Source organism: Natrix helvetica, assembly GCF_964273705.1.
Source record: "Natrix helvetica genome assembly, chromosome: Z".
Lineage (NCBI taxonomy): Eukaryota > Metazoa > Chordata > Lepidosauria > Squamata > Natricidae > Natrix > Natrix helvetica.
The window spans coordinates 84,543,465-84,569,586 of record NC_138554.1 but is presented as its reverse complement, the minus strand read 5'-3'; the positions used below and the strand labels follow the sequence as shown (position 1 = coordinate 84,569,586).

General features: G+C 38.6%; 2 protein-coding genes across 2 annotated transcripts in view; one reads left to right on the top strand and one right to left on the bottom strand.

The window, feature by feature from the left end:
- The window catches only part of FYCO1 (FYVE and coiled-coil domain autophagy adaptor 1), a 93,495-nt gene that overhangs the window by 54,654 nt on the left and 12,719 nt on the right, over positions 1 to 26,122 (top strand). The window contains exons 13-14 of the mRNA XM_081933465.1: positions 4,131 to 4,336; positions 7,201 to 7,342. Coding sequence (XP_081789591.1) covers positions 4,131 to 4,336; positions 7,201 to 7,342 — 348 coding nt within the window. The remainder of the gene's footprint in view (positions 1 to 4,130; positions 4,337 to 7,200; positions 7,343 to 26,122) is intronic.
- Positions 10,884 to 11,912, bottom strand: LOC309382023 (C-X-C chemokine receptor type 6-like; the record flags this gene model as incomplete). The annotated part of the gene is made up of 1 exon (XM_081933467.1): positions 10,884 to 11,912. The coding sequence occupies one exon, from the start codon at positions 11,910 to 11,912 to the stop codon at positions 10,884 to 10,886; it is 1,029 nt and encodes a 342-aa protein (XP_081789593.1).

The window sequence follows — 26,122 nt, the reverse complement described above, 5'->3', positions numbered from 1 at the left end:
TGAATCACGTTGTGCCACATTTCCAAATGTTTGGACACATTGAATTTTTAGTCCCTGTGTTGGAAGAAATGTCCTTCTGGGTTCAGTTCCAAGTGGGGAAAAAGACACTGGAAACATGGAGGCTGCTTAGAAAGATGGTTTCATGGTGGATAGGACCACATGGCTTGAGGTCCTGGGGAAAAAGGTGATCATAAGCTTCCAGGTGTTGGATGAAGAAGAAGAGAGCGAGAGGAGGGGCTTGCTGGGTTTTTAATACTCTGTTCAGCTCCACCTCTGTTTCCTGTTCCTGTGCAAGAAATTTATTCTGATTGGTTGTCAGACTGCCATGAGGCCATGCAGGGGCAATTCTCTAGGCTGAGTCCAGGTTTGGTTAAGTTCTCAGATGCTATGTGGTGAGTTGGGTAAAGGGCTAATACTAGCATGCCTTGATTCCATCACCCTGGAGCTGAGGGGGATAACTCTTTATTATGTAAAGGGACTGGCTCGGGCATCTTAATGGCTCATTGACAAAGGGGGATGGGCAGGAAGCTGCAGGGAGCTACTTTGTCTTTAAAACATGTTTTTCTCTTTTCACATCCAGGGAAATATAATATTCTGCCTTTTAAGTATTTCTAAGGATATTTCATTTTTCTAGGAGAGGGATGGGTTTTAACTCCCTACACCTGCAACACATAAAGATCATCCTATTTTATGCCCTGTGCACGTACATTCCCATTTCTTTTTATGAGACATGTCCCATTTACAAATGTGGTCTCAAATCCTTGCTGGTCTAAACTGGAGACACTCAGTAAATTATGCTCCATTTCAGGCACACATAATATATTACTAAACTTTTCCTCCAGACATGGAATCAGCACACTGCCTTTTCCTGCGACTTTAGCCTTCTGGCCGTTTGCTAAGGCATCTCCTCCAGCTGGATCCATTCTGAAAAACAATTTAGAATTATTAACAATTGTTTGACTAGCCCCACTGTCTATTAACATTTGTCTCTGCTATTGTAATAGCTAACTTTTGCAACAAGTTTGTCGATCTGTTATCTGTCTTCCTTGCAAACAGTATTTCTTTAAATCAGTCTTATCACTACATATGAAACACCACCTTTCTTTTCTTTCTCTTTCTTCATAGAAAATCTTTGCTGGACTGTAATCTGGTCTCTGCAGACATCCTGTCTGTTGCTTTTCTCTCTGTGCTTCTTTGGCCCCCACCTCAGGAATTTCTCCTCGTGGCTTTTTCTAAAATGGTGTTTGTTTTCTTCAGAAATCAAACAGACTTTATGGGCTTCTATTCATAATTCCTGTTCTGGTTTGCACTCAAAAACAGCTGAAACAATGTCCCACGTTTCATCAAGACTATTTAGCATTAACAGTACCTTCTGAGATTCAGGAATCTGCATTCCATGCTGTTCCAATTCAATAAATAAAGTTTGCATATGCAGCAAATGCCTCTCCACACACTCTTGCAACTGGGCTCTGTATAATTGTCTCGATAATTGCACAATATTGCATGCTGACGCATTCACATGCACACTTCTCAATTTCAGCCAAATCTCTTTTGCAGTTTTTAAATCAGCTACCTTCAAGAATTGTTCATCTTCTAAACTTAAGATAATGTAGCCGATGCCTTATGCTGCCTTTGATCTGCTGCTGCTAATGGTGCCTGGGGTGGATTAATAACAATATCCCAGAGCTCCTTAGCCTTCAGGAAGCATTCCATTTTTCCAGCAATTCAACCAGCACACAAGTAAATAATTCAGCGGGATTCATGTATAAAAAAACCTTCTTTATTCACAATATATACAGTATAGCTAAAAGTAATTCATATACTGTCAAAACCTCCCTACAGTATGTGATAGGCTAAAGCAATTAGGACTTCACACTGAATATTCAAGGAAAAGATGTGATTCAAGGAACAGCAGAAAATCTCATTTTCTGTTCTAAAAGTATGTATCTAGCATTGTCCAGAACTTTAATCATTATAAAGTCTGACCATGTTAGGTGAAATGAACTAATGGGTCTGATTTAGTGTGATAAAATTTCAACTGATTCTTTTCACCTTCAAGTTCATTTCTGCCAATATTCTAGTAAAGTCATAATACGGATGAGGAAGGTTGGAAGGCAACCTACATTCCTAGAACATTATTGGTCTTTTATTTGTATTGTTATGGCTTACAAAACTATATATAAAGCAATAGTCTATAGATATGAGAAGGAAAGCAGGAGTAAAGAGAGAAGGGCTATAGGCATGTTTTACTCAAAAGCATAGTTTTTGCCCTTTTTGGCAAAAAATGAATTGGTTCAGATTTTGATGAACATATGTGTAGGTGTTTTATTAGGAAAACACTTGTGTAGCAGGATGTCATCTTTTAACTGATGAATTGAAGAGAAAGTTCAAAACCAGATCTCTTGAAATCATTAGAAATATTAAAATTATATCCAAAAGAAATATTTTATTTCATTGTCAGATAATCACAGCAGCCAGAAATTATTTTAACAGGGTCATCTTTCTTTCATTCATTCTACACTTTTATTGAGAAATGAACTGTATTGGAAAGTGTAGAATGAAAGAAAGAAAAGAAGATGAACCTGTTAAAAATAATTTCTGAGTCAAGAAAGAGGAGACTTATTTGATTATACATGTATCTACAGCAGCAGGAATTGTATTTGCCCAAAACTGGAAATTAAATAAGCTACCAGCAGATGAAGAGATAATAAAAAAGAAATTAGATTGTGTAGAGATGAATAGGTTAACAATGAAAATAAAGGATAAAGAGGAATCGGGGTACTTCAAGAAATGGGGAAGATTTTATGATTGGCTAGAGAAAGGAAACTAGAAAAGGAAATAGGGAGAAGATATAGAACCCAGACGAGACACTGTTAAATGGAAAATGGGGGAAGAAGGGGAAAACAGAAAAGAAAATATTAAATATCTAAGTATATATCCAAAAGTGAGATATAAAGGGGGGGGGGGAATATAGTTAGGAAGATTAGCAAAGGTAAGGGAATTAGAAATGATATCAAGTTATATTTGGGTTTGCGGAAATACCATCCCAAGGAAACATAAACTGAAATCTGAAAGAGACACTTACAATAATAGGAAAGAGAGAGAGGAAGAGAGAATGAAAGGAAGATGGGGGAAAGAAGAAAGAGGTGAGGAGAGGAGGATGGAAGGGAGAGGAAGAGAAGGAAAAAGGGTAGGAAGGGGAAGAGGAATATTAGAAGTAGGAGAAAGGTAAGGGAAGAAGGAAGGGGAAGGAGAGGAGGAAGAAAGGAAGTAGAGAAGAGAGAGAGGGAGAAAAGAAAGGGAAAATAAGATGGTGTACAACAGGAGGAAGGGATGGTAAATAAAGCAACCCAAACTGTATATTATATAATCTATTAAATGAAATAATAAATGTATAAGAATGATAAATGTAAAGAATAACAATTATGTGAATATATACCGTATTTTTCGGAGTATAAGATGCACCTTTTTGCGTCCAAAAAGATGCTGAAAATCTGGGTGTGTTTTATACACTGAATACAGCATTTTTTTTACCACCCAAAAATCCCTTTTATATCCCTCTATCTACCTACCTACTGTATTTCTCTTTCTCTCCCCCCCCCCATCTACCTACGTACCTACCTACCTACTCTCTCTCTCCCTACCTATCTACTGTACTTCTCTCTCTCTCTCTCTCTCTCCTGTACTTCTCTCTCTCTCTCTCTCCTGTATTTCTCTCTCTCTCTATCCCTCTACCTACCTACTCTGTCTCTCTTTCTCTCCCTCCCTACCTACTGTATTTCTCTCTCTCTATCCCTTTATCTACCTAACTACCTAACTACTCCCTCCCTACCTACTGTATTTCTCTCTCTTTCTCTCTCACTATCCCTATATCTATCTATCTACTTTTTTTAAAGAAATTGCCTCTTCTAAACCTTGGTGAGTTTTATACGCCGGTGCATCTTATGCTCCGAAAAATATGGTGCTTAAAATGCTATGCAAGAGAACAAAAAATTTAAAAAAAATCTGGGGAAAAAATAATTTCTGTTTGCTGTGATTATTTGATAATAAAATAAAATATTTTTATATATAATTTTATTGTCTCATTAACACCTTAATTTTAAATATATGTTTTTACTTTTTTTAAAAAGAATGTGTGGACGCATTTTCTGCTATTACTGCTGCAACAATTATGCCTTTTCAAAGCAAACTGGAAAGAAAGAACGCTGTTGTCGAGCTTGTTTTAAAAAAGTAACTGCCAATCCTGTTGATTCTGAGTTAAACTTGATAGTCGAAGAATCATCTTCATCATCAAGTCTGCTGGCCTCACCATTGTCCCTGGTCCACAAAATTTTGGGTGAGCTTCTATATATTTTTCAGAATTTACTGTAGCTTTACAAAAACTTCAGATTAGATATTACCCTATTTTTTGGTCAGTTTGTTAAATAATCCAGGATGTATTTCCTAATTTAAGAGACCCTAATGAGGAAATTAGAATTATCCTGTGAAACTGGGATGGTGACATGCTAGAATGATCTATTCTCCCAAGTTGATGGAGACAGCGGTCATGCATGGGTTAACTCAGTCAGTAACCAATAGAACTGAGTCTACCAAAGTGATGTCATCGTCTCTGTGGAGCATGATCCCACTTTTTTAGACTCAGTTCAATTAGAACTGGCTGTGCTAATCGCTTCACCTCTACAAAATTTGAATAATTGATCATTTTAATTCGCTCTTGTACTTAATTGGACTTCTCTACAAACTAAATTACTACTTCTAAATTGTTCAACTATATTGGGCTCCTGCTGAGGTTCTCAGCACTCTCAACAGCCTCTGAGGCTGGAGAGGATTGCCTCGCTTTGGCGAGGTCTGCCTTGCTTGCCTTCGGGCTTCTAAGGCTCCCCAGAGCAACAGTGCCTTCGGAAAGAGCCAGAAGATGCTCTCCAACAAGGGATTCCTCAGCCTCTGACTGCCTTCAGCTGCGCTGAATACCACTGCCGCCGCCAGAAGCCTCCGATCACCGCAGGGAGCCCGAAAAACCACGTGGAGCCGTTTTGATGTTGGGAGGTTCCGTTTCTGTCGCCACTTCACCCAATCGTCGTTCCGGCCTCAACTGTCCTCCGCGGCTTTGCCCTTGGCCCCACAGCCTTGCCATAGGGCCTAACCCGCCCATGCTATCAGCGCGGCCTCGGCTACCTCGTGGCGCCGGCCCATTGCAGCTTCAGCAGCCATTTTGTTTGGGTGCGAAAGTGTTCAGCTGCCATTTTGGACACCAACTGTCAATACTGGCTATGGCCTCCTCTCCTAATCCTGGCTCTCAGCTAATTCCAGTCCCTGTGACTCCTGCCCCTGCCACTCAGCCTCCTATTTCTAAGGACCGCAGGTGCAGGCCTACTCCAGGAGATACCATCGAGCCCCCTCCCAGGGATCCAAGGCCTGACCAAGGAGGCGCTGAGGAACCACCCCCCCCAGGAGGATGATAGGGCTTCGAAGGAAGGCTGGTCTCAGAGCCTGCTGTGGTGCTGTGGTTCCCCACCGGCTGGGTGGTTTCAGGTTGGGTTGACCTCTCTCTTGTGTGTCTGGCTGTTTTGTCATGTCGTTGGTGCGCAGCCCGCTGTCGACTTTTGTTGCTACTTGGAACCACTCAGAGAGTTGATTTGGGATGTCACAGTATGCAGTTACTTGGACAATTTGCTTGTCCAGGCTTGTTCTGAAAAAATGCACCAGCAGCTGTTCTGGTAAAGGGGGTAGCCTTCCTATAACCTTCCTAAATTCATGGATGTGCTCTTTGATGTGGCGGCCCCTCTGCTTTAGATTGCTGAGTTCCTCTTCTGCATATGGGTCCTCCTCCACATCCTCAAATCTGGCCTCTAGCAGTTGCAGGAAGTCATCCATGTCTTGCAGTTGGGGGGCTCTCCTCTTGTGGAGGGCTGCTAGCCATTCCCTTGCTTCTCCCTCTAGACCCTTTGCGATGGCATTCACCATGGCTCTGGGGGATGGGTAGAGGTGTCCATAGCGTTCTAGGTAGGTATCAGCTGAATCAAGGAATAGGGCTAGCTGGTCCCCTGAATTGGGGTGGTCATTCAGCCCTAATCCCCCAGCCTCCTGTCAGTCTTGGTATGCTTGCACCTGATATGGCTGGTCATCTTCACCCCTAGTTCGGAAAGAGGGGGGGGGGTTCCTGCTCTTGGCAGCCTGCCTACATTCACTGGACTTTGGGCTCCTTCTCCTTCTATCGGGAGGGGGAGGGGGGCTGCGCTCCAGTCTGCATCTTCTCCCTTCAACAGGATCAGATGTCCCTCCCCTCTCTTTTGGGTGGCATAATGGCCCCTCATCATGAAGGGTGGCTCGGTAAAAATCCTCCCTCTGTTGCTCTTTTGCACTCCCTCGGGATTCCATCTGGGGCTTTGGGAGCTGACTTGTTTCCAGTCCCAAGGCTCCCGTGGCTTGGCGCCTTTGAAATGCCAGTGAATGGCGCTCTGCATGGCTGGAGAGGGGTGTTGCATGAGTGGCTGTTCTGCTCCACTTGCGCGCCTCACAGCCTCACGATTCCTTGGCCCAGCTCTCCCTGCAGAGCCAGAGCACCTCTGCTGCCGCCACTGCCGCCATCTCAGCATGGCTTTTTCGGTGGCTTCCAAACCGAGTCTTCCAGCAGTGGCTGCTCTGGATGTATGCTCTATGGTTGTGGGCCAGCTGTCAGCAGAGCGTACTCCCAGAGCATACAACCATAGAGGGTACGCCCAGAACGGCCACAGCCGGAAGACTCAGTTTGGAAGCCTCTTTGGGAGACCACTTGCAAGAGAGCAGCTGCCCGGCAACCCCCCCTCTCCATCTTGGCACAGCTCCACTCACCAACCTAGTGGTATCCCAAAGGCACCCTACCTATCTGTCATATTTTTGGGGAAACACAATAGAAGCAGCCACTTTTTAAAACATCTTGGAGACTATCATTCTGCATGTAGTGGTTACTTTATGGAATACAGTACATAAGAAATTGTTGGTGAACTATCAATGCAATTTGTTTAATGTCCTTTCTTGGAGACTATCATTCTGCATGTAGTGGTTACTTTATGGAATACAGTACATAAGAAATTGTTGGTGAACTATCAATGCAATTTGTTTAATGTCCTTTCTGGCAGCCCAAGCCTACAATTATTATCCCAAAATGAAGTTTTCCTTCTATGCAAATAATATTTTTTCTTTCTTCTCCTTCTGGCACAGTTACAAACGAGGCCTCTAAGTCTATAGATGATGCAATGTTTGATATAATAACAGAGGAAGAAGTGGGTCAAATACAGGAAGGTGATTCTGTTCGCACCAAAAATCTAATTGAAGAATCTCTGGACCATGGTGTGCCTGATCTGTGAGTAAATATAACTTTAAAAATGGATATTCATGCTACTGATTAGCAGAAAAAAGATGTGTATGATATGTAATGAAAAATTCTTTCTTTCATATTCAAAAATCAAAAACATTGTAGATTCATAGAGAATCATAGAGGGAAATTGCTTAGGCCTTCTTTCAGGATTGTAAATGCATACGTTCTGCCAAAATAGGCAGTATATCCAGTCTTAACTTCTTGAATGCATATTCCTAGTAACAAACCAACAAAAACCATTTCTTTCATGCAACCTCCAAAATAGCAAAGTTCAGTCTTTTCTGGTAAGGTAGTTTCATCATCTTGCCTATTGAAGCTCTTGGCTTCCAAAAATCAAAGAAGAAAAGTTCTGTATGATTCTTGGTCATGAAAATTTGCTAACCCTCATCTAAAAAGTAATGAACATCCTCCTACTTTCTCTACAACAACAATTCTGTGGGTGTATTGGGCTGAGAGTGATTGACCCTAAATCACCTAGCTGACTTTCATGGCTAAGGTAGGACTAGAATTCAAGATCGCTAGCTTTCTAACCCACTGCCTTAACCCTTCAGCAGAGGCTATCATCACAGTGTCAACCTACATTGCAGAGCAGTGGTCACCAATCGGTAGTCCGTGAGAAAATTTTGGTGGTCCACAATGGCTCCCCCATTGTGAAGCACGCTAAATTTATCTGTGCTGCAAAAAGCGCTGCAAGAGCACTGGGCTGGCTGTGAGTAGTGGTGAGAGGAGCTGTTTTTTTGGGTCCAGGCTATTGTGTTTGATCTTTAAAGACCTTCATAAGTTGTGACTAGGAAGCTGTCTTCATGCATATCTTGTTCTATTTGTAGATTCAAACTTTGACAGAGAACCTTGTGAAAGTTCTCTTTTCTTTTTGTAGAGTGCTCATGACGTGGATGTCTACAGGAATAGCAAGGGAGAGAAATGAAGTTGCATGCATCATGAAATCAAATATGTATATAAGCAAATATATAGTTTATAGTTTATTTAATTTATAGACCGCCCCCTCTCCCCGTAGGGACTCGGGGCGGTGTACAGACCATTCAAAATCAAAACAACAGAATATAATTTGTGTGATTTGTTTGATGATATAATGGCACTTGCAATTTCACTGTGATGTCATCATGCTTCTAATGGATATCTGTAGGCTCACCTGATATTTTAATTTCTATTTTACCAGATTTACATTCTTCCTTTTTTTCCCAACAGCTTTTAATTCCTGGGCTTTCATGCCCTCATTTGTTGCTCAATTAACTGCTGATCTATACAATAATACTTCCATAAATAGCAGATATTCTTCTTAACAGATTTTTAAGTTGAAGAATCTTTTTTTTTTAATTCTTGGTACTTGATCTTTAAGATCTGAGCGTATATACAGATAATCCTTGGATTACAACCTTAATTGAGCCAAACATTTCCATTGCTAAGCAAGATAGTTGCTAAATGCATTTTACCCCATTTTGTGACTTTTCTTACCATAATTATTAAATGAATCACTGCTGTTGTTAAGTTAATAACTTGGTTGTTAAATGAATCTGGCTTCCCCATCGACTTTGCTTGTCAGAAGGTCACAAAAAGTGATCACATGACCCAGGGACACTGCAACCATCATAAATATAAGCCAGTTGCCAAGTGTCTGGATTTTCATCACATGACCATATGAATGCTGCAATGCTTATAAGTGTGAAAAACTATCATAAGTCATGTCTATGGAGATTCTTAGTCAACCAGGTCATCATTGAAAAAGCATCTTTGAGATTATCATAAGTCACTTTTTCAGTGCTGTTGTAACTTCACTTCTGTTTGATGAAATAATCTTTTGGACTAAAGAAGTAATAAGAATTAATTGGTCAAATTATCTGGTCATTGACTCTATTACAGCTGCACTGGCACACTGGTTAGAATGCAGTACTGCAGGCTACTTCTGCCAGCTCCCTGTAATTTGGCAGATTGAATTTCACCAGGCTGAAGGTTGACTCAGCCTTCCATTCTTCCTAGGTGGGTAAAATGAGGACACAGATTGTCGAGGGTAATATGCGCTATTAGCCTTTCTCAGTCTGGTGACATCCACATAATAGGTCTCAATCCCTTCATTAATTTTATGCCATATGGGTGACATTTTCCACATAGGATAAAATAATTTTGTAATGACGGCAGGCACTCAACTTTTACATCCTCAATAAATAGTAGGAGGATGAATGTACTAATTTGCTGCATAGCCAAGCTTCTGTGGACAGAGAAGGCAATAGTGAGCTCCATAGATGTGAGTAATGTATAATAAACTCAGGCATAATCAAAGATATTTATTTTTTTGGCCAGTTTGGTGCATTTCTACTAATCAGCAAGGGGAAGATTTCATATAAATCAAATTGCATTTTAGAATTGTGTGAAAAACAGAAAATATCTGAGACAACGCCTGGTCTTGAATGTTGCCTTCCCTTTCTATCTGCAGTTGGGAAAACTGAATTTAGAGTTATTTCAGCAAATACCAACTGTTTAATCATTGACTTGAGTTTATTTTATTTAATAATAACAACAACCAGACAACATTCTGCAATGGAGTAGGGGCCACACAACTGATTTTAAATTGGTGGGACAAAATTTATGAAAGCTCTTTTACTCTATATCTCATGAATCTATTATCAGCAGGAATAGAAGGGCTATATAGATCAATATTGTAGTCAGGGTAAAGTCAGGGTAAATTTCACCATGAAAAGCAGAAGAAAAACAAATACACACATAAGGCTGTATTTATCATTAATATATTAATGTGCAAAGGTTCTTATATTGAACAAATTTAGAATTTATTCCAAAACTGCTATATAATTTAGCACATTTTAATTATGTCTTTATTTCATCAGATGCAACCTATAGCATAAGAATTAAGACGGTAGTGAGATTCTGTTCATTTTCCTTGCCAGAAAACCCCCCAGTCATGATAGGTGTAAGGTCCTGCCTCTCCCTCCTGTTCAAGGAAGCATGGACTCTCGAAACTTTAGCATTTCAAAAGGAAACTTTTATTGAAAGGAAGTGAATGCAAGACAATGCAAAGCAGGGTCTGAGTTTCCCCCCAGGCAATTCCATTAGGATAAAATGCTTAGAAACCCCTCCTCTCAATTTGATGTTGAATGAGCCAATCCACAGGTGTGAGAATGTTGTAGAAACTGGTCGTCCTGAGAAAGAGATGAGTCGTTCCCATGTGCTTCTCTGAGGCTTCCAAACAGAGAAAACAGATGGCCCTCCCCCTTATACATCCCCCAAGGTAAATCAAAGCACAGGGCAAAATAGATGACTTGGTAAAAGTTATAAACTAGGGAATTACAGGACATATAGGAAAACAGGATGAGAGCAATAAGTGAATAAAAGAATTCAGGGTCCCTTCCCCACTTGAATGGCAGTATCACGATAGGGATCTGACAATAGGTATATTGAGAAATGTGCCATACATACTATTTGTTTTCATGAGTGCTCAGGGCAACTAGGACTGAAATCAGCCTGAAGATATTCATGAGTATATGTCCCAGGTCTCTTATAAGGGAACCATGCTGGTTTCTTCTGCATTATTTGTGGCAGTATCACTTTTGGAGACATTTTCATCATTTGTTTGCCATTGTCTTGTAACTTGATGTTTAACACAACAATTATTTTTTAGAACGTTTGCTAAGTTCTTTCTAAACTTCACACCGATAAAGACATAGAGAACTGGGTTGAGGCAACCATGGAAATAAGCAATTGCTTCTGTTATGATTAAAGCATATTCAAACCTGTAGCTGAGCATGATATTACGGTTTGAGGCCCGTATGAGTTTCAAAAGATTGTAGGGCATTTGTGTCAAAATGAAAGTAACAATAATAGCAAATATTATTTGTAAGGATTTGTGCTTGCGGAAGCCCTTAGCACTGAGTAAAGTTTTTACAATGATTGAGTAGCATGTAATCATGATGAGAATAGGACAGAAGAATCCAAGTGTCATCTGAATTGTTTCTGTGAACAACTCCATAAACTGTGAAGAATAATTTGCAAAACATATCTTTTTGTCTAATTTTTCCTCTGTACTGAAGATGAACTGTGGCAAAGCAAGCAGCAGAGAGATTATCCAAATCAAAATACAGATCAAAATACCCCAGAATTTTCTTTTGTGTTGACTGATACGAGTTTTGGTCGCTTGCACAATTACAAAATATCTGTCAATAGTAATAGAAGTGAGTGTTAACATGGAACCATAAAGATTCAGGGTGTAAAAACCAAGGATGATTTGACATGGGAGAGTGTAAAAGATCCACTCTTCTGCAGCAGAATAAGCCCAAAAAGGCAGTGTGCAAAGGAAGCTAAAATCAGCAATAGCCAGGCTCACTAAAAATATGTCTGTAAGCATTTTCACTTTTTTGTAAAAAACCAGAATAATGATAACCAAAGAATTTCCTGTCACTCCAAAGATGCAAGCAAATGAATACATGCAGACAAGGAAAATTCGCTTGAATCCCAAAAAGGTTTCATATGAATAGCTTTCATCACAAGTATTGTTGCTAAGAAATGCATCGTAATCCTCCTCCTCCATGTTTGTGTTCCTTCCGTTCTTTAATACCTGTAAGAATATATATTGGAAAATGCTTCACATGATAAATCTGTAATGCAATTTCCACTATTTATTATTAGGAAAAGTTTCTATCATGTTTCACCAGTTTGGAGATGGGGAGATGGCAATTGTAGTCTAGATACAGGTGGGGATGATCAGATTGGGGAAGGCTGCTACAGTTCTTCATTTTAATTCCATTATTTTGAGAGTAAACAGTTGTATCTAACTAATTTACAACAAGAACACATATAATAGCATTAACAATGTAAAGTAACACTAGAATAATGATATTTGAAGAAAATATTACATCATAAAATTACCTCTGTTACCTCTCTTTTCTAAGAGGAAACTATTCAGAAGTCTTCTCTTTTTGTCCTCTATTTAAAAAAAAAACAAAGAATCCGGTTGTTTACAGGCAATATATTGCTGCAGATCAAATTGGATCTTTACAATATTAGGTAGCATTCAGTCCTGAATCTAAAAAGTTCATAATTATTAATGGCTTGTCAAATTTCACATATAGGAAACGTAGGCAAAAAGATTATATGCAGTTTTAATACAGATGATTAATTGTATTAATTGATCCAAATCATATTAATAACCCAATTGATTTTAGCCCCAAATCAAAATCATTTGAGTTAAGGTTCCAATTTTTAAATTGGCCTTCAATATAAGGCAATACAAACCAACTCTTATTAAATAGCCTCTGAAATGTCCAAAATATAAAAGCATTTTTACCATTAAGATCAATGGAAATAATTGCATACTTTGAAAACAGCCTTTCACTAATTAAATCTTAATAAACTATTTCCAAAGAAAACCTAAAGTTGACTTTTTCCTTTCTTTGAACTTCCTAAAACATAGTTTAAATTTCAGTTGAATTCCCTAAAATCTACAAATTCAGGTACAGTAATGGCATCACAACCAAAGAGTCCAATTATCAAGGATTAAAAAATAATATAAATCAAACTTTTTATTTAATTCTATAGAAGTTTTGAAAGCTTCCCCAGAACTGAATTGATCCAAATGCTAATATCCTAAATGCTCAGTTTGCCCAGGAAATAGATTTATTCGCTTTTTAAAACCTGTTTCTCTTGGCTGTATTCAAAAGTAAATTTTAGTTTCATAAAGGAACCAACAATCTTCAGCCCAAGACATAATCTGAACCTTACTAGTGAAATATCTTTCTACTGTATTAATCCTGAATCAAGGTATGAAATCATGCAACTGATCTAGTATGTGTAAGTATATAATAATTGTATTGTGTATATATACACACATGCATCAGTATACATAAGTAAGCCACAAAAGAACATAAGGAGTCATCCAGCAAGGATTTTCAAGTGGTTAAAAAGGTGGAAAAAAATAATTTACCAAAGAGGAGAGCATTTATAATTCAGGGTTGAAAAATTATTTACACAGATATAAACAATAACTAAATGTTTAAAGTGAAATATAAATATCTAAGTAATAATTGTTGGGCGAAAATGAAGGGGAGAATACACTATTGAATACTTCATTTTACAATTACACTTTATGTTTTTATCTTTTGGCATCTCTATTTTTGATCTACTTTTACAGAGTGCATAAACAAAAATAAAATTCATCAAATACTTTAAAGAATATGTAAAACATTTTGCTGGAGCTAACTGATGATTTATGGCAGCTTTTGATAATAATGCTTGGATTTGTTTGTTCCCCTTTTGCAAATAAATGCATTGCAGGAATGATGCATTTTACAGACAATATTCTTGGAAAAGAAAATAAATCAATTATTTAAAGCTGTAGAAGTGGATATGAAAAGTGAGCTTTAAGAATGTAGGATATATAAAAAAATAAAAGCAATCTACTTTTTAAAATGCGACATATCTGAAGAAGTAGATAAACTTTCAACATCATTCTTTTAAAAGGTGATGTCTTTTTAAACTTGTTTTCTTATACATAAAGATTTTAAATATAAATTTGAAGCAGATAACAGCTTACCTTACAGTGGTACAATCTTATCTTGTATTTCAATATCAGAAAGGGCATGAGAGTGACATTTGTCGTAACAATATGTATTTATTTGTTACCATGTGCTTCCTGTTCAATTTTACAGGAAAAGAAATTATGTTGCTTATACATCTGGTTTACTGTCAAATGTCTCTGACTTGAATAACCTACTAATTGTAGGAAAACATGTATGTGTTTGGGTACTTGTATCATGTGATATAATTAAATGGTCATATATATTTTCTTATATGATCTTATTGGAAGTATAAACAAATAATGTTACTGAGGGTCAAATAAATTCTTATTTGGGCCAATTTAAAATATTGGCTTTATCTAGGTAATGCCTATATAGTTTTGAAGATGTTGGAAATTGTAATGCTTTTTTACATGTGTCTTAGCTTATCAAAACATTCCCAATATAGTGAATTGCTTTCCCCAAGAAGCATGTGTAACATGACTATTTGGAGGAAAAGATGCAAATATGTCTATATTCAGTATTTTTAATAGAATGTATTTCATTCTTATAAGTCATCTAGAATAACCCCATGAGATAGGTGGCAAATAAATTCAACAGAAATAAATATTTATAAATATATAGTAGCTTAAGGTTGAACTACGGAATCCTTGATATTCTTTGAGCTTGATTATTTATTTGCAAACTTTTCTTGCCTGACTAGGTATCCTCATCATTGCTAGTGTGTTTATGGGAAGTTGCTTGCTGGTAATATACAGTATCTTGCCTTGCTGGTATTGGTGGGGACGTGGATTTCTGCTAGGTATAGTTTCTTGATTAAAATATTGTTTTCTGTTAGGTTATTTTCTGTGTTTCTGTTCAAGCAACCCTATGTTCACTAGGATTGATAATATTAACCAGGCAGGTAATAAAACATCTGCAAGCAAAGAATTAAGCCCAGAGAGCACCAAAGAGTCTATTTTCAGTTTGCAACAATTTTATTAATTTTTTATTGAAATTTGACACCATGTTGAAGTGTTTGTTTTATGTGCAGTTTCATAAAAAATCTCTGCAGATTATATAGGGCAAGCATAAGAAATAATTTTGGTGGTAGATATTTTAAAAGCAATCATGCTGTAGGCAGCAAGAACTGCTATAGTAGAAACAAAACCTAAAATATCTGATAGATCTTGGAATTTGAACAGCACCAGAGGAAATGTTGAATATCCACAAAGTCACTTGTTCAAAAGGAGCTTCACGAGTGCCCACTTACCTTCTACTCACGCAATTGGAGTTGCACGTGCATCCGGTTTGATTCTGAATGGACCGTGACCTGATATTGGTCCGCAGCCCAGGGGTTGGGGACCCCTAATGTAGAAGGTTTAAAACTGAGTAAGGAACAGCTAACTCTGCTACTTTTTGCATATATTTTTATTTTATTCAAGACAAATACAAAATACAACACCCCCCCCCAAATAAAATAAAAAATCTAAAAAAGAGAAAAAAAGAAAAAACATCCCCCCAAACAATTAAAATATTAAAAAAGAAAATGTTTCAAAAGACCAATACATATACACATATTATCCCTCCCCCCAAATGAATACTGATTGATACATTACTATGATATTAATTCCCACCTCTTGAGAAACAGGTCCTCTAAATATATTTGCAAATTATTATTTTTTGTTTTATTTTATCTATATAACATACAAAAATTCAGTTTCCATCAAATAGTATGTTGTCTGGGTACAATTGTTGAGGGCAATCATAATCAAAATCTTTACAATAGTATTCATCACAATAATATTAATACCAGAGGTGATATCCAGCAGGTTTTGACTAGTTCTGGAGAACCGGTAACTGAGATTTTGAGTAGTTCAGAGAACTGGTAAATGCCACCTCTGATTGGCCCTGCTCCCATCTATTCTCTGCTTCCCGAGTCTCAGCTGATCAGAAGGGAATGGGGATTTTGCAGTAACCGTCCCCTGCCATGCCCTCCAAGCAACGCCCACCAAGCCAAGCCCACAGAACCGGTAGTAAAAAAAAATTGAATCCCACCACTGATTAATACTATAATAACAATAATATTTAATATATCTCCTTTAATAAATCTCCATTTTAACATTTGTCCTTTTTATGTCCCCACATTTCTAACTTCTGTTTCTATTGTCTAACCATTGATAAAATAGGTCTGATATCAAAAAATATTCAGTTTCTTCTTTCTCCTTAAGAGTAAGCATTAATCTACCCATTTCTGCACATTCTAATATTTCTTAATTAGACTCTCATCTCATCGTTCTTCCATTGTTGTTCAAATACAATTCTGGCTGCAGTCAGTACATGTAAAATCAAATATATAGTCCTTTTATATATTTTTCCAGCAGAATGCCCAATAAAAATATTTCTGGTTTCAAAATCTATATGCTGCTTTATCATTTTTTCCAACCAAGTATGTACTGTATGTTTTGGAGTATAAGACACACCTTTTTCCCTCAAAACAGAGGCTGAAAATCTGGGTGCATCTTATACACTGAATACAGCATTTTTTGCCTCCCAAAACCCTGCCCTTTTCACCAAAATGGCTGTGCATAGGATTTAGGAGGCTTCCAGAGTGCTCCTGGGGGCTGGGGAGGGCAGAAATGAGCCATAAATTGGCCAGTTTTTGCTTGTTTTGGGGGGAGCCCAGGAGCACTCTCCAGGATCACTCTATAAGCCTCCTAATAAGCCTCCTAAAGGCTATGCATGCCTTTTTTTGACAAAAAATAGACCCGTTTTAGCAAAAAAATGGCCCGTTTTTGCTCATTTTGGGGGGTACCCCCCCCCCCCGGAGCACTGTACAAACCCCCTAAAGGCTGCACCTTTTTTTTGAAAAAAACGGGTCTGTTTTAGCAAAAAATGGGCTGTTTTTGAGAAGTCTACAGAGTGCAAAAACTTTTTTAAAAAATTTGCCTCTTCAAAATCTTGGTGTGTTTTATACTTCAGTGCGTCTTATACTCCAAAAAATACAGTATTTTCCTCCAAAGTTTTTAGCTTTTGGGCATCTTCACCACAAATGGTAATATGAATCATGTGTTTGATTGCATTTCCAACATTTAATGAATCTATCTTTATACAGTTTTGCCAATCTTTTTGGTGCAAAATGCCATGTAGAGAACATTTTATACAAATTGACATAGTCAATTTAACATTTCTATCCCACAGTTTCTGCAATTTATCCAGTTCCATTGCATATCCAAAATTTTTAGCCAAACTATCATTGTCTCCTTTATGTGCTCACTTTAAAATTTAATACTTAATAAGTAACAATATATTTTCTTTATCAGTTTTCAATCCGTTCCAGTTAATAGCTGGTCCAGTTCTGTTAATTCTTTATTAAAACCATACATTTTAGCATCTCTCTCATACCAAGATTGTATCTGCATTTATGGCCACCATGCACTGTCCATCCCTTGACTATTATGTTCCTGCTTGGATTTTAATTCCTGTTTTTCATTCAGAATATCTTTATTTCTTACATTTTTCCCATATTAATAACATTAGGATGTATCAATCTTCCATTGTGGAAAGCCAGACTTGGATTATCAAATAATAATGTTGTCTATTATTTGAAAATCCAGGGCATGGCTTGGTGGAGGTCATGTGACTGGGAGGGTGTTGCTATGTAGTCATGTGACTGGGGGGGTGTCAAAAGAGAGAAACTCACTTTAACAATGTCCTGTTGGAACAGGGAGGTTGCACTACATGACCTCCATGTCCCTTCCAGCCCTGGATTGCTGTGCTCTTTCAAGGTATCCTCTGAAGCTGCATCTAGTGCCAGATTTGTGGTCCTCCCTCCCTCTCCTTTTTTTCTTTCTTTTTCTCTTTCGCAGCACTACCCCCCCCCCCCCCCCATTTTTGGCCTAACAGGCCTCCCGGGAGCAAAAATGGATTCTTTCAACCCCCGTTTTTGGCCTAGCAGGCCTCGGGGAAACCTCCTGGGAACAAAAAATGCTTTAAAAAAGTTTTTTTTTAAGTTCCTACCATCGCGCAGCACAGCTGATCGGAACCTTTATTTACTTTGTTAAGCATTTTTTACTACCGGTTTGGGCGAATGGTAGCATTTTTTACTACCGGTTCAAGCGAACCGGCCCAAACCAGTAGCATTTTACCCCTGGATGGCATCCATACCATGTCTATTCTAGACCAAGATTTATTGTCTATTGGAATAGAATGTGTACTGCTTTTTCATGGGGTGGTATATATAACCCACACCAACCTATTTGCAACATGATATGTGTCACTATATATCATATTAGTGACAAAGTAATTAACAGGATGAATAATTATAAAAATCAAAGTTTCAAAATGCTCTGTTAACAAGCTTTATTGTAATCCACTTGTAGAATGTTTACCACGGCATCTTATCTATCCCAAGTTACCCTAAAATTATAAATAGTTTGTCCTGGATCAAATATCCATGATTGTATCTTAATGCTCTCTCTTATCCCTTGTTGTTTAATTAAATATAATTGACTCAGTTTCCAGAATAAGTTTATCTTATGATCAAAGTCCAAGTAGAAATGGCTACCAGTTAGCTGTAATGAAACCACACATGAAAGCAAATATACATGTCCCAGGATAATGTTACAAGATCTAATCTAGGTCGGACACTGAGACCAGAGGTTTAGTCTCTGAGCTTTTGGACTCATACCAGAGCCCATCCTCAGGGAACTTCTCTTTACCAGAATATATGATTTGGGCTGCTGAATGTATATTTATGTGGTGCCTGATTTGGTGTGGCTTCCTGTTGGTGATTGGTATGTTGACGGCCAACTAGTGACTGTTATTTCCTTGTGCTACCAAGTCCTTAGTTCCTATATATCTGATACACTGGTGGTAAATCAGCACTCCTGTTGGCTGACAAGGAATCTATTTTTCAGGCTTGAATTATTTCCCTGGCTAACTTTGCATTTGTTCCAATAATAATTTTAATAGCTGCAAAATTGAATGTATGTCCTTGCTCATTGCAATGTGAAGCTAGAACAAGTTTGGATCTTTGACTGCACATTTGTGTACTTGCAATCTGATGGTTAGTTTCCTTCCTGTCCATTCTACATAGTCACAGGAGCAATCCAAGAAGAGGATCCAGTAGATTACATCAGAAGTACTGTATTTTTCGGAGTATAAGAGGCACCTTTTTCCCTCAAAAAAGAGGCTGAAAATCTGGGTGCATCTTATACACTGAATACAGCATTTTTTGCCTCCTGAAACCCCGCCCCTTCACCAAAAAGGCTGTGCATACCCTTTAGAAGCCTTGCAGAGTGCTCCTAGGGGCTGGGGAGGGCAGGAATGAGTGAAAAACAGGCCATTTTTTGCTCATTTTTGCCCTCCCCCATCCCTCAGGAGCACTCTATAAGCCTCCTAAAAGCTATGCATACCCTCTTTTTTTTTTTTTTACAAAAAACAGAGCCATTTTTGAGAAAAACAGGTCATTTTTTGCTCGTTTTGGGACCCGACTCCCCCCCAGAAGCACTCTACAAGCTTCCTAAAGGCTATTCATGCCTTTTTTTAAAAAAAAATGGACCCATTTTCGTGAAAAACAGGCTGTTTTGGGGAGGTCTGCAGAGTGCAAAAACGTTTTTTTTTTATTTGCCTCTTCAAAACCTTGGTGTGTCTTATACTCCAGTGCATCTCTGATCTCCAAGCAATCTCTTCCCATGTTTCCATCATTATTGGTTCTTCAAAGTTTTGTGCCCATTTTATCATACAATCTTTAACTAATTCTGTTTCTGAGTCTATTTCTATCAATACATTATGCAACCTTTTTATATGCATTTGACCCTGGTCCCTAATTTGTTTTATCAAATTATCCTCATTTTGGATGATACCAGTTTTCTGGTCTTTTTTCCATCTAGCCTGTAACTGACCATACTGAAACCAGGTTTGAATTACCCTTTCGTCTCTTAATGCATTCAAAGATTTTAACTGTAGTACACCTCTATCCATACTAAGAAGTTCTGCATATGTAGTTACATCTTGTTTTTGTTCTATACTTACGTTCTCTATAGCGTGTCTGGGCACACCCCACATAGGTATCTTGTCGTTTAGCCTATATTAATATTTTTTCCAAACACGCAGTAAGGCATTCCTTAAAATATGACTTTTAAAGATCTTGTCGGCCTTCTTGTCATATATTAAATAAGCATGCCAGCCATATACCAAATCATAACCCTTAATATTCAATATTCTATCCTCTGTTAGGTTAATCCAATTGCTAATTGTTGTTAAAACTGCTGCTTCATAGTATAATTTTAAGTTGGGCATTTTTAAGCCTCCTCTTTCACGTATGTCTTGCATTATTTTAAGTTTTATTCTCGGTTTCTTTCCCGCCCAAACAAAGTTGTTAATGCCTTTCTGCCATTCTTCCAAATTTGCGTCTTTTTAAAGTATTGGTATCATTTGAAAAAGAAATAGAAACTTGGGCAAAACATTCATTTTAATTGCAGCTAGCCTTCCCAACAAAGACAATTGTAATTTTTTCCAATTATTCATTCCTATCTGTATTTTATGCCATAATGATTCATAATTTTACTTATATAATTTCCCATTTGAAGTTGAAATATAAATTCCTGAATATTTAACCTTTTTTACTATCTCACATCCTGTTACTCTTTCTAATTCTTTTTTTTGGGGGGGGGGCGTGTATGTATATGTATGTGTATGTGTGTATGTGTATGTTTATATGTATTTATGTATGTTTTTATTGTACGCCGCCCCGAGTCCCTTGTGGAGAGGGAGCGGCTAACAAATTAAATTATTATTATTATTATTATTATTATTATTATTATTATTATTATTATTATCATCATCATCATCATCATCATCATCATCATCATCATCATCATCATCATATTTTTAGCTATCATCTTTGTCTTCCCTAGGTTTACTTTGAAACCAGATACTTGACCATCTTGGTTAATTATATTCATTAGACCTATAACTGATTCCCCCGGTTGGGTTAAAGTTACAACCAAATCATCCGCAAATGCTCTTACTCTATATTCGTAGTGCCTAATCTTAATTCCTTGTAGTTCGTCAGACTCACGTATTCTGTCCAATAACAATTCCAAGGTTAAGAGAAACAATAATGGAGACAAGGGACACCCCTGTCTTGTTCCTTTTTCAATTTTAAAAGATTCTGTTAAGCCTCCATTAACTATAATTTGTGCTGTCTGTTTCTGGTATATTGCTTTGATAGATTGCATAAAATGCTCTCCGAACTGCATCTTTTGTAGTATTTTTATTAAAAATTTCCAATTGATTTGGTCGAATGCTTTCTCCACATCTAAGAATAGAAGCACTGCCAGAACTTGATTATACTTTTCCAAATATTCCATTATATTAATATTTTGTCTTACATTACTTTTCATTTGCCTTCCCTGTATAAAACCAGACTGATCATTATGAATCGTTTGTTGCGCAATTGGCATTTACCTGTTTACCAATATTTTAGCAAAGATTTTGTAGTCTGTATTAAGTAATGAAATAGGCCTATAGTTTTTTGGCTGGGTAGGATCCTGTTCGTCTTTTGGAATCAATGAAATAAAAGCTGATTTCCAAGATGGTGGGACCCTGCCTTCCATTTGAATTTTATTAAATAGTTCCCTAAGAGGTTCCATCATTTCTAGTTGTAGCTTTTTATAATAAACTGCTGTCAAACCATCTGTGCCAGGCGCTTTACCGATTTTTAACTGCTTAATTGCCAGGAAGATTTCCTCCAGTGACGTGCAGTCAGGTGAGGCAAGTGAGGCACAACCTCACCACTCTCATCATGAAAAAAAAAATAAAAGGAAAAAGCTGAGCTAGTTGCTGCCTCACTGTGGATGACTCTGCTTAACCTCACTGGTGCTCTCCCTCCCCAGGTGTAGTGACTTCCTCCCCAGGCCCCCATTCATTTCTCTCTCACACACACACAGCTGGATAAAACTATATAAAAATGTAGCCCAGCTTCACTGATTACAAGTTTGAAAAGGCAACGTGGCTCCACCTGCAATCAAACTACACTTGGGGAGGGAGAGCACAAGCGAGCACTGAGGAGACCACAGGAGGAGGCAGGAAGCCAGGCAAAGAGCCATGCTGTAGTACACACACTTCCCCCCAGCCTCTTTCTTTTGGAAGGCTCGGCTCGGCTCCCCTCCGGCTTCTCTGCCTCTCCTCTCACCCCAGCCTGCCAGCAGGAGGTGGTGGGTGGGCTTTATTGTGTTCCAGGCATTTCCCACCCAGACAGCAGGCTGCATTTGCAATGGTGGAGGTGTTTGGGAAAGGCAGCAGGGGAATGGGTGGGGTGGGGTGGCAGAGGAGCTGCTTTCAAGCCACTGGAAAAGATATCCAATCCAACTTTTGTGTGTGTGTGTGTTTGTTTGAGAGTGAGTGAGAGAGGGAAGGGGTAGGAGAGATAGTCCAATCCAACTTCTGTGTGTGTGTGTGTGTGTTTGAGAGAGGGGGAGGAAGGGAGAGAGGGAGGAAGGAGGGGAAGGAGAAGAAAAAGAAAAAGAAAGGAGAAAAGGAGAAAAACAAATGCTGTCGCTTTAAATTGGAACTGAGCATGCCTGGCTGTGGAATTCTGGGAGTTGAAGTCCACAAGTCTAAAAATATTTGAAACCCAGCACTCTGTCAGTGCCTCACCAGTCATAAACCTCACCGCACGTCACTGATTTCCTCTATAGTTACAAGTTGATTCAATCTTCCCCTTTGCTCATCTGTAAGTATAGGAATTTTCTCTTTCTCCAAATATCTGTCTATGTATGACCCTTGCATTTTGTCACCAGCATACAATCTGGTGTAAAATTCTAAAAAAGTCTTTTTAATCATATCCTGTTGAAAAACTTGTTTTTTCCTTAACATATATGCTAACCATCGACCTGGTTTATTGGCATTACAAAAAGTGTTACGTTTGGCATATAGAAAATTAGTGGCTATCTGGTCCGACATTAACATATTGAACTGCCCTCGCATTAAAGTAAATATGTCTTTTGTCTTCTTATCATCTGGTTTAGACATTAACTCCTGCTCTTTTTTTAATCTCTTCCTCAAGTTCCCTTTGTTTCTCCCTTTGTCTGCGCCTATGAACATTATTCAGATTTATTAAAACACCTCTCATGTATGTTTTACTTGCGTCCCAAACCATTTCCATAGATATCCCCTTATGCATATTAAAAGCAAAATATTCTTTCAATAGTTTTTTACATTCCATAATATTTTTCTCATATCTAAATAGATTTTCATTTAATCTCCAAGACCTCTTGGGTCGGTCTCCATATTCAAGTACCATCCAGACCGGGTTATGATCTGTTAAAGTTCTCGGGCATATCTTAGTCTTCTTCACCCTGGAAAAAAAATCATTTGTAATTAGTATGAAATCAATTCTGGAAAGGGATTGGTGCCTATCAGGAAAAAAAAGTGAAATCCCGTTCTTTAACATTCCGTTCTCTCCAGATGTCCCTCAATTCAAAGTCATCCATCATATCAAAAAAGGATTTAGGTAATCTTGTTCGTGTTTGGGTATTTTGCAAAAGCCTCTTCCTGTCTTGGACAGGATCCAGTACTCCATTCCAATCGCCCAGTAGAATGCAGGATCTGTAACCCCATTGTGTTAGTTTGGTGGGAAGCAACTTATAAAAATTTTCTTCTTGTTGATTGGGAGCATATATTCCTGTAAAGAGTATTTTCTTTCCTTCTATTAATAGTTCAATTGCAATGTATCTATCTTGAGGATCTGCTTCAATTAATTTAGCCTTTAAGTCTTTTCTTAGATATATGACTATGCCATTTTTCTTCTCTGGAGCAGATACTACAAAATGCGATCCCAGTCTTGTGTTTATCAAGTATTTCTGATCCTGTGTTCTAATGTGTGTTTCTTGTAAGCAAATTACATCATTTTTAAATTGTTTCAAGTAGTGAAATATTTTTTTCCTTTTTTGTGGTGAGTTTAAGCCATTGACATTCCATGTTAGAAATTTAATTGTCATCTTTAGCACACTGAAGCTTTTTAAGAGCTGCCTGGAAATCTTGCTGGGGTTTCACCTTCGGTCTAGCTCCTCCCACTGCTTCTGAGCTCGTGTTTATATTATCTTGAATTGTCATCTGGGCTTGTTGAGACTTTAATTCTTGTTCTTTACGTTTAGTAGCCGCACAGGTTTGTCTCTGTTCCATAATTTCTTCTGTTTCCTGCAGCAAACTCACAACCCCAATTTGTGCCTGATTATCTTGCTGCCTGGGATCCTCTGTCTCTTTTCTTTCTTTGGGACCTGGAGATGGGGGGCATCCTGCCTTTAGTACTATGCTATAGAAATCTTTTGCCTTCCAGACAGAGTTAAGGCGATGTCTTTCTCCCAGGTAGTTCACCACCAGTCCGGTTGGGGTCTCCCATCTGTATCTGGCGTTTTCTAAGTTCATCCACTAGAAATGCATAATCCTTTCTAGATCTCCACATTTTGGGGGGGATTTCCTTCAGTACTATCACATCTTGACCTGCCACTTGCAGTTCGTTTTTATAGGTTGCTTGCAATATTTCATTCCTAATTTTCCTGGTGACAAAATAGATTACGATATCTCTTGGCAGTTGTCTTTGTCTGGCAATCCATGAATTAACGCGATAAATTTTGTCAATTTGCCAGGCGCATTCGGCCTTTGATTCCCCAGTTAATTAAACGAGAGCGTCTGCAAAAATCTCTCTTAAATTTTCTTGGCTATGTTCCTTCAACCCCCTTATCCTCAGAGCAAATTTCATTGTTCTATATTGCATCATCATAAACTCCGCCTCCAACTTGTCAATTTTGATTTGTTCCTCCACAAGTTTGTTGTCCAACTTTGTATTAGCCTCATTAATTTCTTCCACCTTCTCATCGAGAAATGCTACGTAGCCAAATAATCCTTTAAGTGCCTCAACTATATCCTCCCTTATCTCTTGGTTACGTGTTTGGATTAAATCCTTAATTCCAGATATTTCATCAGAGACATCTTTAAAGGTACTTGTAATTTTCCAAGACAACTGCCTGCTCTTTTAATGCATTGTAAGTTGTTTTGTAAAGGCTCCAGTGTCAGCGTTTGTGATTGTGTTTCCACCGGAGGTAATAAAGATTGCAACTTTGAGGGTTGCGCTGGCGAACTGCCTGCACTCTTTGAAGCATTGACTTTTGCAAGCTTAGAGGCCATTTCAAAATATTCAAATCAAGCTTTTAAACAAGCAATTTGTTCAGTCCAAAAAAGGCGGCCTATTCTTTGAAGTCTTCCAGTAGCACTAACAGGCACTTAACAAGGCTAATCAGCTTTCCGCTTCACTTTCGTTTTCAACACAGCCTTTGTTATTCCGACGCCATATTTTTTTTAAAGAAGTTCCCTTTAAGTTTACAGAAAGAGATATAATCTACGGAGTTAAGGCTTGTACTTGCGATTTGTTGACCTCCTGGTTTGCTCTGCCTGCTTCTTATTCAGATGTAAAATAAACTTTGAAATTGCATGTGTGAACGCTGCCTTTTTTTCCTGCAAAGGCAGGAGCGTCCCGTGATGAGATTGTCGGGCTTCCTGGGGAGTTCACACCCTTCACGCCACAGAATTGCTTCTGGGGCCGCTGGGCGCCTCTACCCTCTGCCAGACGGCTCACCTCCCCACCTTTTCCCGAGGGGGAGGTTTTCAAACTGCTGGATAGCTGATTTATGCTATCCTAGCCGCTTGTTACTCAAACACGGGCTGGCGTTCCCGAGGGAATGTCCTCCAAGGCCAGCGGCGCCACCGGAAGTCACCTCATCAATTTTTTAAAGAGAAATTCATAGTCCCCCACCCTCCTTTCTTAGGTTTCAGACACTGTTCAGCCAGGAATCCAAGAATGGGTTAACTCCGATTGCTGGCTGATTGGACTGATTCTGCCAGAGTTGTGATGACATGCCTCCACTGCTTGTGTCTCCCAGCTTTTCGACTCAGTCTCAGCTAAGGACAGACGTGTTTCAAATTAATCCTTGAAATTCTAGCTGGCTCCTGGTTTCAGCCGGTGGAGCCGCTGGCCTCTTACCAGCATGACGAGCTTCAGCTCAAACCCTCTGAAGGCCACAGATTGGCAGTCAGTGTGCCAGGAGGCAATTCTGACAGGGCTAAGCGTGAACGAGCTCTGCTCAAATGCCGCTACCATGGGGCTTGGCAAGGGATGGTCAATCAATGCTCCTAGTTGCTCCAGCTTTGTGTGAAGAGCCTACCTCGACCCTGCTATAACCCG